At 36.7% G+C, this 18,708-nt stretch overlaps 1 protein-coding gene across 1 annotated transcript in view; it reads left to right on the forward strand.

Moving 5' to 3' along the window:
* Positions 1 to 18,708, forward strand: part of LOC107743094 (plexin A3-like) — a 182,559-nt gene that overhangs the window by 15,326 nt on the left and 148,525 nt on the right. The window contains exon 3 of the mRNA XM_016556207.1: positions 2,435 to 2,617. Within this exon, the coding sequence (XP_016411693.1) occupies positions 2,435 to 2,617 (183 nt within the window). The remainder of the gene's footprint in view (positions 1 to 2,434; positions 2,618 to 18,708) is intronic.

Consider the following 18,708-nt stretch of genomic DNA (forward strand, 5'->3'; position numbering starts at 1 on the left):
TTTCAGCATAGCAAGTTAATGGTTGATATTTTCCTGCTAAATTATGATAATATGTAATTCTTATGCACTGGAATATTCAAAGAAATGATTTAAAATCAACTGGAAAAGACTTGCACTTAATTCATAAGCCATTTATAAGTAGCTAGTTGTTAAGACGTTTGTTTTCTGCATAAACGTGACCGATTTAATGTGTATTAGTTTAGTAATTGTTTATAGTATGCAGTTGTATCATGCATATTCAGCAACAGTTTCTATTTCTAGGTACTGAAGCCACAATTTTGGTTTTGAACCAACCCTAGTGTACATATTGAATCATTTTGCTGCATGTCGTTTGATATGTTAGTTGTCTGGTAGTTATTTAGTGACTGCGCTTGTAAACTTAAACTCTCCTCGCGCTACAGTAGCAATGTTTTCCCCCTCGAAAAAATAACAGAAAGCATTAGCAAACCGGCTGAGTTTGTTTTTCCTTCTTACTTGCCTGGAGGACAACCAGACGAGAGGACAATTTGCGTCCGCGGCTGTAATTGCGCCGGGAACAATAGCACAACACCTCGCGGCCCGGCTAGAGCAGATGGGGCGAAGATGGCGAGTGCCGATGACCTCGTTCCTTTGGGGGGGGGGCTGTGGTTGTTTTTATGAGCAACAACAGGGTTCCCCATGACTGATTCCAGCGCCGCGGCTGCCGGGGTATTATTAGCTCTTTCTCATGCGCGGCAACGGCCCTCCGCCTTATAATGAGAGCGTGCGTGTCTGCCGCGAGCTCATGCTTCGTTTAATACATTTACCCTTCATATGCATGCAAAAAAACAAGCGGTTCCACCGGCCAACATCACCCTCTCAATCATCATTCAACGGCATGCTCTCAAGACGCCCATCGCCTCGAAGAATTTGGGCAGAAAGTGCCAAAAAATTCAGCTGTTGCTGTTGCACCTTCATGTTCGTCATTACCGCCGTGAAACGTCTTGCTGTTGGAGCTGATATCATTCATCCGCAGGCTAAGCTGACCTCTCGTTGCACTTTACTGAGGTTTTTTTATGTGGCGTTGGATGCCGAGGTCCAGAGTGTTTTCCGTCGAGCTCTGAGAACCTGGTAATGAGTCAATAGTTCACCTGGGGGGTGAACCGGGGGACTAGGTTTGGTGCTCGATGACATCATCACTTGGCCGATTGATGTGTTGCAGATGTTAGTTAACGCAATTGATTTTTGAATAACTCTTCTGACTCTGATTTCCTTGAGGAGAAATGACATACAGTGATTTTCTTGTAGTTTTTCCTCCTTTGTGTCAGTGGACAGCCATTAAAACCGGCTGAAATAATGCTTTTCAGAGACGCTCGGAGGGTAAAGGGTGCCTCTTTCGGGAGAGAGCGCATCTGAAGTGATAAAGCACTGACAGTGAGGTAGATTGCAGGATGATGTCATGTTTCACCGGTCTGTGCACGCCGGCCCCCGGTCTGATCCCCATGGGCTCACTTTCGCAGTCTCTGTTTGGGTGGCACTTCTCTGTCTGATCTATTAGCTGGCACTTCCTGTCTGAGATGCTGTGATTTGACTGGAGAAATCTGTTGTTGGGTCTTCAGGCTATTTGTTTGCTTGTGTGGATGTATTTTTATTTTTGTGATATGCAAATGCATTTAAGTGTTTAACCTGAAATCTGGCCCACAAATAAATTTTTACTTTCTACAATCTGATTTAATGTCCCAAAGATCTACTAAAGGTGACTAAACAATGGCATAACACGAACTACTCGGCATTTGTTGTTAAGGGTCCTTAATCCGCCAATAAGTAATTATTTTATATTAACGAGACAGCGGACTTTTTATTTTATTTCATTTCATTCACTAACTTTATTTGCTAACCCCATCATGTAGTCATTTTTACTGAATTTTAAAGATTTTGTATTCATTTTTTTGCAATTAATTTAAAAATGGTTTTGTTTCGTGTTTTTTCAAAGACACGTGGACTTTTTTATTTTATTTTATTTTATTTATTATTTTTTTAATTATTCTAACAAAATTTTAGTTGTTTTAACTGAATCTTTAATATGTTGTAGGCCTATGTATTTTGTATTAATTATATGCCTTTAAGTTTTGTTTTTTTTTTACTTTTTATTTTGGTTTTATTTATTTTTATTTTTTGTTTTAAATCATTGCAACAGATTCACTAACACTATCATGATATAGTTTTTTTAATGAATCTGAAATATTATGTATTGTATTCATTTCAATTTATCATTTAATTTAAAAAAAGTATGTATTAGTTGAATTACTTATTGTTTTATTTATTTATTTTTATTTTATTTTAATCCCATTTTTAATGTAGCCTTTCGGACCTGTTTTTACACATGACTTATGTCAGGCCTAAAACATCTGATTGATAAAACAATCTGATGAATATGAACTAATTACGCTTCATTGTTTCTCGTTTCGTCCCGTAGCCCAAGCAGATTGGCGATGATTTCTGTGGCCTGGTTCTGAACCAGCCTCTCGGAGGACTGAGGGTCATTGAGGGCACTCCTCTGTTTGACGACCGCACTGACGGTATGGCGTCCGTGGCCGCGTACACTTACGGAGGTCATTCGGTGGTGTTCGTGGGGACTCGCAGTGGCCACCTCAAGAAGGTAAGAACTAACCATTCTGTGTCTTCCACCGCTGACTGTTACAAAGATATTGGGTTTTTGGTTTCTTCTTGACATTGCTTGATTGGGAAGTGATATGTAGAAAATGTAGATACAGTACGTAGAAGATGTGGATAAGTAAGTTTGGTAATAGTTGAAGTGCATTGATGGACTAATCCGTTATCACTTTCTTCCAATCCATCTTTGATTCTGTACTTCGTCAGGTCAAAGTCAACAGCGTGTGCTACAGTGTTACTTCTGTAGTGTGACGTATTTCAGAGTGAAAAAGGATATTCGGTGAGAACTTGAGACTTGCTTTCATCCATAGAGAATTGATTGATTTGTGATTTCTATGATTGATGGTTGGACTTGAACAGGTGACATCAGCTAAAAAGTTTTTTTTTTTGCATTTTAATGATTACAAAGGCAAACTTTTGTTGTCGTTGTAGTTAAAAAATAATGTACAAGAACAAAAAAGTGCATTATGCTAAATGGGGGCAATTTTGATTTAATGTTGACGTAAAAACTAGGCATTTGTCACAATTTCTGACTAGCGTTTTCACAATTTTTAACTCGATTTAGAGAGAGGTGGAATACGTTTATTTTATGTGTATGTTTTATGTGTACATTACTGTTCAAAAGATTGTGGTTGGTAAATTTTTTTGTTTTTAATGTCTCTTATGCTCGCCAAGGCTGCATTTGTTTGATCGGAAATACAGTAAAAACAGTAATCTTGTGAAATAGTATTACAATTTAAAAGAACAATTTTCTATTTTAATATATTTTGGCCCGGTTTCACAGACAGGGCTTAGGTTAAACCAGGATTAGGCCATAGTTCAATTAGGACATTTAAGTCTTTTTTAGAAATATGACTTAGGTAAAAACATTGACACAGACAAAACAATGAACCTGACATATTTTAAGATCAGTCAGTGCAAGTTTCTTTCAGTTAAAACAGCCCAGACACGCATTTTAGTCTGGGACTAGGCTTAAGCCTTGTCTATGAAACCGGAGGTTTATGTAATGTAATTTATTCCTGCGATGCAAAGCTAAATTTTCATCATCATTACTCCAGTCTTCAGTGTCACATGATCTTTCAGAAATCATTCTAATATGATTTGCTGCTCAAGAAACATTTAACACACTTTAGCACACACACAAAAATATATGAAATGGGTTTAATAAATAGATTTGGTATTTTGCTTTATAGTTTTGATCTAATTAGCATGCTGAGAGTGAGTGAGTTTGTTTGTACAGCCCTACGCATTCAGACTGACGTCTTTGACTCCCGTGTCGTCTCTCACAGTTTTTTTTTTAGCGTCCCGCCATGCGCGTTATGTTTTTTAGTCAGCGTGTTAAGTTAAAAATACATTTTTAACACTCATCTCTAGACCCCTGCGTTCTGTTACAGTCTGTTGCGCTCCTCGGGGCTGTTTTTGAACCCAGTGTTTCTGATGGGGGTCAGATGAACCTGAAGTGAGCCTAAATATGACCCTGGAGCACAAAAGCAGTCTTAAGTCGCTGGGGTATATTTGTAGCAATAGCCAAAAATACATTGTATGGGTCAAAATGATAGATTTTTCTTTTATGCCAAAAATCATTAGGATATTAAGTAAAGATCATGTTCCATGAAGATATTTTGTAAATTTCCTACCGTAAATGTATCAAAACTTAATTTTTAATATGCATTGCTAAGAACTTCATTTGGACAACTTTAAAGGCAATTTTCTAATATTTAGATTTTTTTGCACCCTCAGATTCCAGATTTTCAAATAGTTGTATCTCAGCCAAATATTGTCCTAACAAACCATGCATCAATGGAAAGCTTATTTATACAAATCGACACTAGTAATTGACAATTAAGACTGGTTTTGTGGTCCAGGGTCACAAATATATTATCTTGAATTAGCCGTTCATCTGGATCTCAGAAGAATGGCGTTTTGCACATAGACTGCAACTTAAAAGCACCTTTCCCCTTCATTCCAACACGTACGCAAACCACCAACAAAGCCATAATAAAAGCACCACCTTGTGACTCAGTCATCCAGACCGGAGCAGGCGACAGCTGGGGATGTTTAAAGAATAATATGCCCACTGGTGAGTTTATGATGGTTCTCCACAGAAGTTACTACGTTTTTCCCCCTCAAACAACAGCTTGACTCGTTCATAGCTAGCATTTCGGCCCATATATGCACACTGAATCTCGAGGGAGCCAAAGCGAGAGGGTGGAGTCGTTTTTTCGGCCGGTCGTAAATAGTTAAAGTTGTGTATGAAAAGAGAGAGAGAGCGAAACGCAGTCGGCATTAAAGTTTAACATTACTCAGCAGCCACCCGGCCTGATACGTGCCCTATATTAGGTCATCGTGAGGAACTTTTATTCGTGACGGCTTTAAGTTACAGTTCATTGAGAGAATTAACGGAATTAGATTAGATGGGAGGCCGATGAAATCACTCTGAGAAGCTGACTTGGCTCTTTCTCAGCAGACATCATAATTAAAATGAGGTAGATGGGGAGGAAAATATGCTACGGTTTTGTGTGCGTTCGCCGTCCCAGCGCCCAGCTGGAGAATATAAATGCGATCGCATCCATTCTCCTATCGGAAGGAGGGAGCAGGGGTCAGTCCTGTGGGAGCCGTCCTGTTTGGGATTATTTACGGGAGTTTGTGTCTAAACATGTCCTGATATACCTCTGGATCGCTGCAGATCAGACTGTTTGGAAACAGGGATACATCCGGAGATTGAATTCGAGTTCTTGGCTGATAGTCGTGTGATTGTCCGTGGTTAATAAACAATACGCCGCTTGTGGTCGAGCTGATAATAAGCAGCTCTGTTTGTTGATGGAGATTATATGATGTTACAGAAACGCTCCCTCATCCATATGGCCTTCATATTGACCGCAAATCACAATAAACAGAGATGTGGGGAAATCGTAATGTTTGTATTTTCTCGCAAACATTCTGTCAGGATGAAGTGGTAAATGGTTTGTGTACGAATCTGGTTGGTGTTAGGCAGAGACTCGCTTGGAGGCTGGTAGTTATGAGTTCATATATGTGCTTTGTTCCTGCATAAACAGGAGATGTGGAGGAAGTGTGGATGGCTTTAGCTCATATTCCAAGGAAAACTGAATTTTCCAGTCTAGAAGTAGCTTTGTGGTTTTTAATCCAACAATGAATCATAAGGATTAACCAGTTAAATGTTTAACCCTGACCAAAAAAGAGTTGAAATGTAGAGCAAAACTTGATATATTAGCCAAAACTGGCATTTTAAAAAAAGTACTTCTGTTTATTAGTAATATACAAAAATATTATTTATATTATATATATTCTGGATTTTAGAGTAGTAACTTTAGTGTTTTTTGTTTCTTGTGTGTGAAAACTATTAGCTAGTGCACTACCTTTCAAAAGTTTGGGGTTGGTAAGATTTCATAACTCTCTTATGCTCACCAAGGCTGCATTTCACAGTAATATTGTGAAATATTATTACAATTTAAAACAACTTTTATCTATTTTTAAAATGTAATTTTATTCCTGTGATGCAAAGCTGAATTTTTTAGCATCATTAATCCAGTCTACAGTGTCACATGATCTTTCAGAAATCGGAAATCAATTTTATTTTGTAGTATTAAATATTAATTTCGGATTATTATCAATGTTAATGTGGTTATTTTTATGGAAAGCATGATGCATTCATTTCAGGATTTTTTGATAAATAAAACATTTAAAATAACAGCCCTTATTTGAAATAGATACATGTCTTTAGTTTATACTGAACATGTTTTTCTAGTTTTCTCATAAGCTGTGTGCAAAAAAACAAAACAAAAAAACGTGCTACTAGTGATTCACAAGCAAATTACTTTTATGTACAGGTTCTTTTTCGGAATCATTGAAGAAATTCGTAAGGATGTGTATATTGCAATATTTTTTGTGTATGAGCTTAATTACAAATATTTCTTGTATTTCAATTAATTTTTGCTTTTCCACTTTTAGTAAACATACTAGTTACTAAAACAGCTTTGCGTTTGAACATGCTAGCTTGGCACAAGAAAGAAAAGTTGTTTTTTTCCTGACATTTCTAGTCTTTCATTGGCATATGAATAGATGATTACATATAACTCATTTAGCCACAGAAAGCATCATTTATCTCTCTGTAAACGGTCTGCGAAAGGCCTGTTGTGGTGATTGTGTACAGTGGTTTTGAGAGTGTTGGTCTACCTGCTATAATGTGGTGTAGAGAATACGGGAGAAGGCTGGGTAATTGCTCCATATCTCCCCTCGCAATGGCTTGTTTGTTTTGGCAGGAGAAAAGAGACAGCAAGCCGCTTTTCTCAAGCTGCACGGAAATCACCCATGAGTCTTTAGTGCTTCCTGTCCCTAGTTGGCTGCAAGTCGAGTCAGTCATTTTGACTCCTGGAGTCAAAATACTGGAGAGTTTTGTTACAATCTGAATCATCCCGCCTATATAAGTGCAGTCTTTTTTAGCATATCTTTAGTTGGCTGTTACATTTGCTGATGCTTAGTAATGCTAAACTTTGTCTCTTAAGGGGCTCCATGCTGTTTGTGCTACAGACATGAATGATACCTCAAATTGTGTGTGCTATCAGTTATAGCTTTTGACTCATTGGCCAGTAATGTTAAATTAACATTTCCAAAAAGGGACAATATTTGCCTTTAGGAAATGATTTTCATGGTATTTATTTATTTCCATATAAAATACATATCATATATAATTTACCAGTAATATTTAAGAATTAAAAAAAAGATCCTTTTTTATGTCAAATTTGTTTTTTGCAAGTTTTTGCAACATTTATAAATTAAGGGGTAGGCCTCTATGATTTCATTTATTAAGGGAAAAAAACGGTCCAAACCTACCTGGCCCTACGTGAAAAATTAATTGTCCCCTCCTGTTAAATCATGAAAGAACTGTGATTAACCACATTATTTTAGAAAGCTGAGTTAAATTTCACTAGCCACACGCAGGCCTGATTACTGCCAGACCTGTTGAATCAAGAAATCACTTAAATAGAACCTGTCTGACAAAGTGAAGCATGCTTAAAGAGCAACACATCATGCCGCGATCTAAAGAAATTCAAGAACAGATGAGAAACAAAATAGTTGACATGTATCAGTCTGGAAAGGGTTATGAAGCCATTTCTAAGGCTTTGGGACTCCAGTGAACCATGGTCAGAGCCATTATCCACAAATGGAGAAAGCTTGGAACAGTGGTGAACCTTCCCAGGAGTGGCCGGCCTACCAAAATTACTCCAAGAGCGCAACGACGACTCATCCAGGAGGTCATAAAAGAACCCAGAACAACATCTAAAGAACTGCAGGCCTCACTTGCCTCAATTAAGGTCAGTGTTCATGATTTAACAATAAGAAAGAGACTGGGCAAAAACGGCATCCATGGGAGAGTTCCAAGGCAAAAGCCATTGCTGACCAAAAAGAACACAAAGGCTTGTCTCACATTTGCCAAAAAATATCTTGTTTATCCCCGAGACTTTTGGGCAAATATTCTGTGGACTGATGAGAGAAAAGTTGAACTTTTTGGAAGGTGTGTGTCCCGTTAAATCTGGCTTAAAACCAACACAGCATTTCATAAAATCAACATCATATCAACAGTCAAACGTGGTTGTGATGTCTGGGGCTGCTTTGCAGCTTCAGGACCTGGATGACTTGCCATAACTTATGGAACCATGAATTCTGCTCTCTATCAGAAAATCCTGAAGGAGAATGTCCAGCCGTCAGTTTGTGGTTTGTGATCCCAAACACACCAGCAAGTGCACCTCTGAATGGCTCAAGAAAAACAAAGTTAAGGTTTTGGAGTGGCCAAGTCAAAGTCCGGACTTAAATCCGATTGAGATGCTGTGTCGTGTGGAATGACAGTCCATTCATGCTCGAAAACCCTCCAATGTGGCTGAATTAAAACAATTCTGCAAAGAAGAGTGGGCCAAAATTCCTCCACAGCGATGTGAAAGACTCATTGCCAGTTATCGCAAACGCTTGATTGCAGTTGTTGCTGTAAAGGGTGGCACAACCAGTTATTAGATTTAGGGGGCAATTACTTTTTCACGTAGTGCCAGGCAGGTTTGGACAGCTTTTTTCACTTAATAAATGAAATGATTATTTCGAAACTGCATTTTGTATTTACTCGGATTATCTTTGTGTAATATAATTTTTTTTGTCGATCTGAATCATTCAAGTGTGACAAATATTAGCCAAAAAAAACCCCGGAAGGGGGCAAAAACTTTTTCACATCACTGTATGTATGTATCAATCTATCAGTAATATTTAATCATAAAAAAACTCTGACACTTATTTAGGGGCATTTCTTTGACTTAAAAATTTGAATTTCAGTTGCATACATGCTTCATTCATTCATTCATTCTAACCATATAAAATATATACCGTAACAACATCCCTTGTTATGTCAAATACCTCAGATTTATGCAGGGGAATTTTTTGATTTTGTATTTTCCCCCCCAAGAGTTATGTATGCATTAGGGATATGCCGGTATCAAATTTTCATGTTGCGATTAATTGCTAATGCTTTTATTACGGTATACGGTATAATCACGATATTGAAATTAAGTTTAAAAAAAAGTGCTGTCATAATACAGTATAACAGGTTTAATAACTTTTTTCTTATAACAAAAATAACTGAACATTTAAATGCAATAAAGCAATACAGAAAAATGTATAAAGTTAAAAGTTTTACACAGATTAAAGTGCAAAAGAACTATAAAGACCAATAGGTATCACTTTACAATAAGACCTCATTAGTTACCCTTAGTTAATGCATTAACATTCACAATGAGCAATAGCTACATTTGCTACAGAAGTTATTAATCTTTGTTAAAAAATGTTCATGTCTTAGTTCATGTTAGCTCATTAAATAACACCGCTGCTACTCTCGATTTTAACATCCTGTTATTAAATATTGGAATACCTAAGATTAATGAATGTTCAGAAGAATTTTTCTTTTTATGTAGTTTATGTTATGTTAACTAATGAATTAACTAATGTTAACTAATGAAGCTCTAATGTAAAGTGTGACCGAACAATAAAGAATCAAAACACTTTCAAACAATATCTAGAGCATGTTGTTGATATATCGCATTACCGAATACCGGCACAAGTCTAGTATGCATGTATGTTTGTATTTATTTATTTAACCATAAACTATCTAGTATTGCATCCATTTTATATAAAATATTTAAATGTAATTACTTTATTAACACAAATTCTCACATTGTTGCTATTACCAGTTTTTCACTTTAATGATGATTTTTGGTGGTATTTTTGTCTCTGCCTCCCCCTTAATTTCTGACCCAGTCTAGCTACATGACAGCAAGTGTTCCACACAAGCAATCATGTTTTCTCCTTATAATGTAAAGATCTAGTTTTACATCCCATTTGTGCAAAACACCGCGCAGCATTTGTGCCTGTGGCTTTGACTGCATTAATCCATGTCTGGTCTATCAGGAATTCTCTCCCTCCTGTTGTACTTTTACAAGCGAGCGTTTAAACCAGTAGCCTGGCACCGTTTCCGGCCGGCCGAGATATTTAGCAGCAAGTGCAAAGGCAAATGAAAATAAATACAACCAGCTATTTTCCCTTGCACCTGTGCTGTTCACATGCCGGTCACAGAGCCGCAGGGCTGCCGGAGGATTCTGCTGTCTCAACCTTAGCAAAAACGGCCAGGAGATAATCTGACCGCTGGGAAATAAACCCAAGGTTGTCAGGGAATTTTTTTAATGGAACACCTTTGCCGAGCCGGCAGTGTGGGTGAACGTGTGCATGTATATCATTGTGTTACGTGCACAAATGGATGTACGTGTCTGCCATTGAATCCTTAATCGGGTGCTTTTATGTTGGTTTATTGTACAGTCTATTTAGTGGCTAAAAGGATCTCAAGGTAGATGTAGTATATCACCAAAATGGCCCATCCTGCGCTGACCTCTCATTCTCCCGACCTTGTGTTTCCTGTATTCACAAAAAGAGGAAGTCATTGGATGTGTTTGGAATGCAATACTAACTATATATATACTCAATACCGCCTGCTGTTAATTAAAAATAGTAGGTGAAAACAGAAGGCATTATTCTACTGTAAACATTTCAAACTCTTGAATGCCACATGAGCTTGAGTTTCCATCCATGTTTTTCTAGCAAATTTTTAGGAATTTTTCACACATGCACCACATTTCATAAAAATTGGGTAAAAAAAACATGCACATAAACTGATGAAAACACATTTTTTCTAGAAAATGCATGTTAAAAATAACACCTAGAGTTACATGACTGAATAATTCACTCAAATCATTGGCTGCTATAATTACATTTGAAAAATGAATGGGAACAGCTAGTGTTGTCAAGTTAACTCATGTTGAATGTTTAGTTCAGTGAGTCATAAGTTATCATCATGGAAATAGAAAAAAAATGTTTGCATTTTTTTTTATAATGTTGTGTACAAATGTGTATTGGCAGTCTGAATCAAGAAGAAGATTGCGACTGTTATTACTTCTGGTGTCGTGCAAGATCCTGTTCCTCCACAGCGATCCCTGCTAATCAAAAGAGCGTTTCCCAACCAGTTTGCACTATGTTACGCTGTTAACTTGCTAACTGAAAGTACAAAGGAACATGATCAATTGCACCAATTTTTGCATCACTACTATAATGTGATATGTAATTTTGAAGACATTACTTTTGAGGAAAAGAGTAGATTTTCTATGATTTCCAATCAGGCACTGATTGTTTTCTTAAGAAGGCGGATGGGATTCTGCTTTGTTAGGATCTTACATGACACAAGGGTTGTTCTTCACACTTGAAATGGAAAGTCAGGTCAAGCGCATTGCATTGTGGGATACAGTATTTTCTGCAGTGCACATTTTTGCAAATGTAGCAGGTCGTTCTGGTTTGCCATGCGCACAGAAGCATCCCATATGCATGCGTATATTAGTATGCTAGTATACTATTGCAAATGCAATTCTGCAATTTTGAAATGAAGAAACGGATCCTATTACACATGCCGCCTGTGATCCGGTGTGATCATGTTTATGTTTTATAAAGATAAATGCACCAGGGTGAAAATTCTCATTCTGCACCCAGTCTTAGACGTATGATACATGATTGAATCCGGCAGATTAGTGTCCCTGTCGCAGTGTTCAAATTGATTAATGCCTTTTAAAAAGCGTCAAATCCCCGTGCTTCACTGCAACCGTGTGCGCGGCTCACACAATAACGGCGCTTTTCTTATGAGCACCATCAACTGAGTCACTCTAATCCTCATAATCAAGCATGAACTGCAAGTATTTTAATTTCTTCTTCATCATCACCTGTTTTTTTTTCCCCCTCAGCTTTTATATTTCACCATGTTAGCATCTTTGTCTCGAGCGGATGGAGGCTTCAGAAAGCAGCCCGAATGGAACGCGTCGGAAAGGTCAAGACTGACCACTCCATCAGCCATTTTGTGGCTCATTTTGGCTCTATTGAAATCCAAGTGCGATTGGGCTGGAAATTGGAGCTAATTTAGCGGCGTAAATCAGCAGAAGAGCGCGGCGCGGGCGTGGAAATGGCCGGGAGGCTGATTTATGAGCAGCTCAGCCCTCAGCCACGTTTGATCATGGCTAAATCTGTTTGCCATAAATCCGCTGTCTCGGAACGAGGCGGCAAGGGATGCGTTGTTTCTCGGGCCGGGCTGCACTGCAGGAGCGTCGACCTGCAACGCATTACAAGCGCTTGATAACAAAGACCCGTGTCATTACGAACGAAGCTGGGAGAGTGTTGGAGTTGGAGTCTTGCTCAACTCCTTTAATTAGACGACTGTGTTCTACCTGGGTAACAGATGTGTTGCTCTCCTCTGTGGAGCGGCGACAGACAGAAGCCGCTAGATGATTTCTCGACGCCGCTGAGCACTCATGTTGACGTGTTTGGACCATCTGAGCACTTGCTAAATTTACTGCTATTCAATTTTTAATGCAGCTTTTTAGGCCATCTTAAGTATGTTCACTTGCATTTAGCAGATCATCAATTACTAAAAACCTTCCTTAAGATCTGATGTAGGACGCTGTCATTTCTGAAGGCCTACTATAAGATGGATGGTTTGTCTTGTTGCAAAAATTGCAGATTTATGCACACTTGCCATTGCTTGGTAACTGTAAAAAGCCTGTTTGGTAGAAGAATAGTTTAAAGGGTTAGTTCACCCAAAAATAAAAATTCTGTCATTAATTACTCACCCTCGTGTTGTTCGAAACCCGTAAGACCTTCGTTCATCTTCGGAACACAATTTAAGATATTTTTGATGAAATATGAGGGCTCTCTGACCCTCCCATAGACAGCAAGGTAACTACCACGTTCAAGGTCCAGAAAAGTACCAAGATGATCGACAAAGTAGTGTGACATCAGTGGTTCAACTGTTAAAGTTACGAAGCTAGGAGAATATCTTAAATTGTGTTCCGAAGATGAACGAAGGTCTTACAGGTTTGGAACGACACGAGGGTGAGTAATTAATGATAGAATTTTCATTTTTGGGTGAACTAACCCTTTAATGTGATTTATTATTAATAATAAATGTCATTTATTTATTGAATACAGTTTTATTTTAGTAGCTATTATTTATATACTAGTACAGCATTTATTAATAAAAATTCTTTATTTTTATATTTTAAATTTTCATTGGAATTTTAGTTAGTTTTTAGTAATTTGATGTGTTTTTGTCATTTCTATTCGGATTTAACTTATTTTTATTTCAGTTAAGTTTTTTTGTAATTTAGTAGGCCTATTTTTTTTGTAATTTTGAGTAGGGCTGTGCGATTTGGGGGAAAATATCAAATTGCGATTTTTTTGACAGATATTGCGATTGCGATTTGTTTTGCGATTTTAAATTTGCAAAGTCAAGCTTCAGCTCAATATTGTCAATAATGTGCAGCACAGTATTGGTATCATTACCCTGCTGAAAAAAACAATAGAAACCATCACAGAAATTATTATAGTTTCCATTAAACCATTACAAAATTCCTTTTTGTCCCATTATAACCCTGAAATCCATTACATTTGTTATTCTGTTTTGGGAGGGGTTCTATTGTTTTTTTTTTTCAGCAGGCAAGATATGCTCTGGAACAGAGTAATATCGCGTCCACATCGCAGGCTTTGCGATTAGGAAATCGCAACGTCTCAAATCGCGATTTCGATTCGATTTCGATTAATCGCACAGCCCTAATTTTGAGTTTAGTTTTTTACATTTAAACATATAAAAATATTTATTTCTCATTTTATTTCTACTTTATTTCATGCAACTGAAATGACATAAAATTATTTTAGTTAACAATGACGACACTGAATATGAAATTTAGAAATATAAATGGTTTTATATAAAATGTAAGAAAAATAAGTAAATAAGTCACTTGGGGCCATGTGTTACAGTGATTTTATTTAACTACATTTAAGGGAATTTTAACTGTACATTTGTCACAATTAAGTCATTGTAGTATAGCATCTCATTGCTTATTTCTTTTAATGTCTGATACTGTAAATGTTCGCCATTGATTTTGCTGTACAAAGCTGTTTTGCATGTGGTGACGGGGCTTTTTCAACTAATTTTTTTCTGTTGTGTTTTTTCAACTTTGTGGTGCAGATTTCTTCTAAATAATGATCGTTTTTAAGCTTGAAAATATGTTTAGATGGAGTCTATTGATTTCAAGTCTTTCACCTGGCTAAAAATGTAATTGAAATGTCACTGGATTTATTAGAAACCACTGTTTAATTTTGACATTTTGTCTGATTCAGCCCTAAAGTCCCATAAACGTCAGGCTCTGCTGGGCCCGGTTCAGCTGTGTGGATTGTGCTTTATCTGAGTCAGTGTTACACTGTAATTGTGTCTGGCATTATAATACTGCACTGCATCACATCCAAGCATGAGGTAAACCTTCACTTTTAGACTGACTAACATTGGCTGCTTTTGATCTCAGTGTGATTTAGGACGGGATTCTGGTTCGGTCTATGTAATGGAAACTTAAGTCAATAAACGTGGGTCAAGTGCCTCAGCCTATAAATACAAATTTAGACTTTCATAAAAGAGCTAACGGGTAAATTTTCCTGCTATATCCACATGAAACACTTCCTGCGAGCTGTCAGTGAAGACATTTGGATTTATGTGTTTCTGACTACAGTGATTTTACAATGGCACTACTATAGCATACTATACAACTTGCTGGGTTGTTGTTGTTGTACAGTACATTTTCATATTCCCATCATTTATGTCTTAATATATTGGATATGATATTAAATGTGTGGCACTACTATAGCATACTATACAACTTGCTGGGTTGTTGTTGTTGTACAGTACATTTTCATATTCCCATCATTTATGTCTTAATATGTTGGATATGATATTAAATGTGTGTGTGTGTGTGTTCAGTATAATAATACAATAATTTTAAAATGATGTAAAATAATTTAGCACAATTCTATTATAATTATATTACTATAATAATAATAATAATTATTATTATTATTATAAACATGAATAATTATATAATCCCATATATCAATATAATAATAATAATAATAATAAAGTACTAAAATTACTACAACTAAACTAAAATAAAAATAAATAAAATAATAAATAACATTTTAAAAATTAAAGATAAATCGATTAATATTAAATGTTAATAATATTAATACAAATGGCAAAAGAATAAAATAGCTAAAAACTAACTAAAATTGAGAAGAAAACTGAAAATATACAAATAAAGCTCATTAAAATATTAACAAATACTATAATAGTAGAATAAATAATACTAAAATTACACTGTTTTTTGAATAATTCCATACATTTTAAAATATTTTAAAATATTAGCAGTTTTTTGAAGATGGAAATCAAAATAGTTTGTATAACAGAATAAAAATTAAGTGGTGTGAATTTGAAATTACTCACTATAGTTGCCATTTTTGTCACATCCTTGGTAGTATGCTTTTTTTAAATGCATTAAACAATTTATTGAGAAATATTCTTGTTTTTTTTTTTTTTAGGAATATTGTTTTGATTGATAATCAATTGATCAGGTTCTGGGTCCTCAATGTCACTTTCCTTCCTGTTAGTATTTGGTAAAACCCCTAAATTCTCTCTTCTTTAATGACATCATCGCTCTGAAGATGACATCATCAGGTGCTTTAGAGCAGGGATGACCCAGTGGCGCTGCGTTCAGCATCATTTGGCCCGGTGTATGTCCACACATTGGCAGTAATCACTGTACCTCAGCGCCTGGCTGTCGCAGGTACAAGCTAATGAACAGCAGTGCTTATATGTGTAGTGTTGTAGGATTAGGCCGGCCAGGCCATCTGCTGCACGGACACGACTCTTATCTCGCGCCTCGTGTCATAATTTAATGGGAGGCTTGATAATTTCATTAAAGGTCAAGACAGACGCATCTCATAAATGGAAGCGGGGTGTTTAGGAGGGCAGCTCTTAAGCACCTGTCTGGGGCCGTGTGCCGTAAAGGCCCTGGGCAAGTGCCCGACTTACTGTGATTCAGGAACTGTGTCGACTACAAATAGGCGGGATGAACAAAATCTTATTTCACGCTGTGAAATAGTCATTTTGTATCACACTAACAGTGTGTGTCACTATGCTGGAAATTCAACACAAAATTGGTTTAGATATTAAATAACACTGTGGCAATGCCTGTTATGGGTATACCAGTAAATGCGTTACAAAGGTATTTGATTTTTTTATGTTTTTTTTTTGGAACTAGATGTACACAAACCGAAGAGCTGTTAACTAGTGAACAAGTTGTGTGATTAAATTTGGAAACGGGAAACCACTTCAGTTAAAAACAAGATACAAGACAAATAATATTAGATACAAACATTATTTACAAAATAGTTCAAATTTGGGGTCCGTCATTTAAAAAAAAAGTTTTTTTTGAAAAGTCTCTTATACATTTATTTGATCAAAAATGTAGTAAAAATTGTGAAATATTATTACAATTTAAAATACCTGTTTTTATTTGAATATATTTTAAAATGTCATTTATTCCTGCGATGCAAAGCTGAATTTTCAGCATCATTACTCCAGTCTTCAGTATTATATGATCCTTCAGAAATCATTCTTATATGCTGATTTGCTACTCAAGAAACATTTGTTGTTCTTTTTCTTCTTCTTCTTCTTCTTCTTATTATTAATGTTGAACAGTTGTGCTGCTTCATTTTTCTGTGGATACAACCATGATGCATTTTTTCAGAATTTTTTTTTTTTTGGTGAAAAGAAAGTAAAAAAAAAAAACGGTCACTTGATCAATTTAATGTCTTTTTTTTATTTTTTATAAAAATATTAATCGTTCTTTATTTTTAATTTTTTTAATTAGATTATTATGATTTAAAAAAAAAATTTGTTTAAAAAAAGCTTTGAGCAGCACTGAATACATATTATTATACAGTATACCAATTATATAAACATTGTGTAATATAGTATAAAATAATTAGATATTGTGCTTTAGCTTTTAGACCATTTGCATGGTAAAATGAGGTAAAATTGTCTCTAAACTCATCCCCTTTGAAGCACTGCTACTTCAGAAGCCATTTCTTTAGTGCTTGTGTTGCATCTTTTTGAGATGCAGCGTCAAGTATATAAATATCATTCTGTTCTGTATGTCTTATGTAAGCGTCCTTTAGGAAAGAGGTCCTTTTGGGGTCCAGATGAACCCAAAACCTGCCTAATTATTTAGGACTTCCTATTTAGGACACCAATTAGTCAGACAGCCATCATTCCCCCCCAGCCCTAGTGTAGACGTGCCTCACTTATTATTCACTACCATAGAGGAAGCTCCCATCGGGATTCTAGCGACCGTTTTTCCGCCTAAACTTTGACACAAAATAAAGCGTCGCGTTTCAGTCTGCCTGCTAGCAGCTCGACACTTTTCATCATTCAGTTCCCATTCCGTCATCTCTCAATTTCCGCCCGGCCTCACCTCCGTGCCGCCGCTAACCTTGGAGCTGCGTGCTTAAAATGAGCCATAAGATTTGCCATTTGTTTCTCCTCCTCGAGCTACACGCAACCTTCGTGCCATTTATTGCACAGCCGCTGCCCAGGAGGGAACGACCCTTCCGTCTACAGTACAGATGCATTAAAACGACTAATAAACCCCGTAGCATGTCGCCGTATAGATTTAAATCCATATTTGAAGGACTCTGATATCGGACGTTAATGTTATTTTGTTGAGTGCGGATCGGATATACTCCCTTTGCTTATGAATTCACAGTAGACTTCACGCTATAAGGTTACACCGAGAGTGGCTGTTGTGGTTTTGGCCAGACTGTCTCGTCCAAACAAGCCGTCTGATTTAAGATAGCGCTAGTTTGCAGATGGCTGAATGCTCTGTCTGTCCTGCTAAAGAGATAAGCGGAAAGGGGTCTCCGAAAACTCCCTGTACAAATAGTCGTCTTGTCACATGATTAGAGAGGAGTTATTTAATAAAGGATTTCACAAAGGAGAGCTCTGTGGATGACCTGCGTGGTACGATCACACACACTGCTCTTATTCTCTCCGTCACTAGCTCGGTTTCTGTGGAGGAAACGGCCACAAAACACTGATACCTGCTGAAATACTGGAGCAAATGTTCGGTGCTGGATAACGAACGCTTTAAAAACAGTTGCTGGGTGCGTTTCTGTTGTTTCTGAACGACGTGTTACGATATGTGATCTTAAAGGAACAGAAGTTGCAGGTTGTTGTGTTTTTGTTTACACAGGTTGCGCGTCCATCTGCTGGTTTGTGGTTTTTGGCTTCACAGATGCTCTTTGTTGTCCTGTTGTTGTTGTTGCGCAGGATTTTTTTCAAGTCCTACGAATAAAATCTAGTTCTTTTTAGAAGGGGTCGTGTAAGACCTAGAAATATGAGGGATTTTTGTTTTAAACATTAGTATTTATCAGGGTTACCAATTAATTATTTCTAATAACAATATTAAGGGGTTTATATATATATATATATATATATATATATATATAGGCCTATATATGGAGCACAAAAGCAGTCATAAGTCGCATGAGTATATAGGTAGCAATAGCCAAAAATACATTGTATGGGTCAAAATTATTGATTTTTCT

The sequence above is a fragment of the Sinocyclocheilus rhinocerous genome, unplaced genomic scaffold, assembly GCF_001515625.1.
Source record: "Sinocyclocheilus rhinocerous isolate Xijiao unplaced genomic scaffold, SAMN03320098_v1.1 scaffold797, whole genome shotgun sequence".
In the NCBI taxonomy this organism is placed as follows: Eukaryota; Metazoa; Chordata; class Actinopteri; order Cypriniformes; family Cyprinidae; genus Sinocyclocheilus; species Sinocyclocheilus rhinocerous.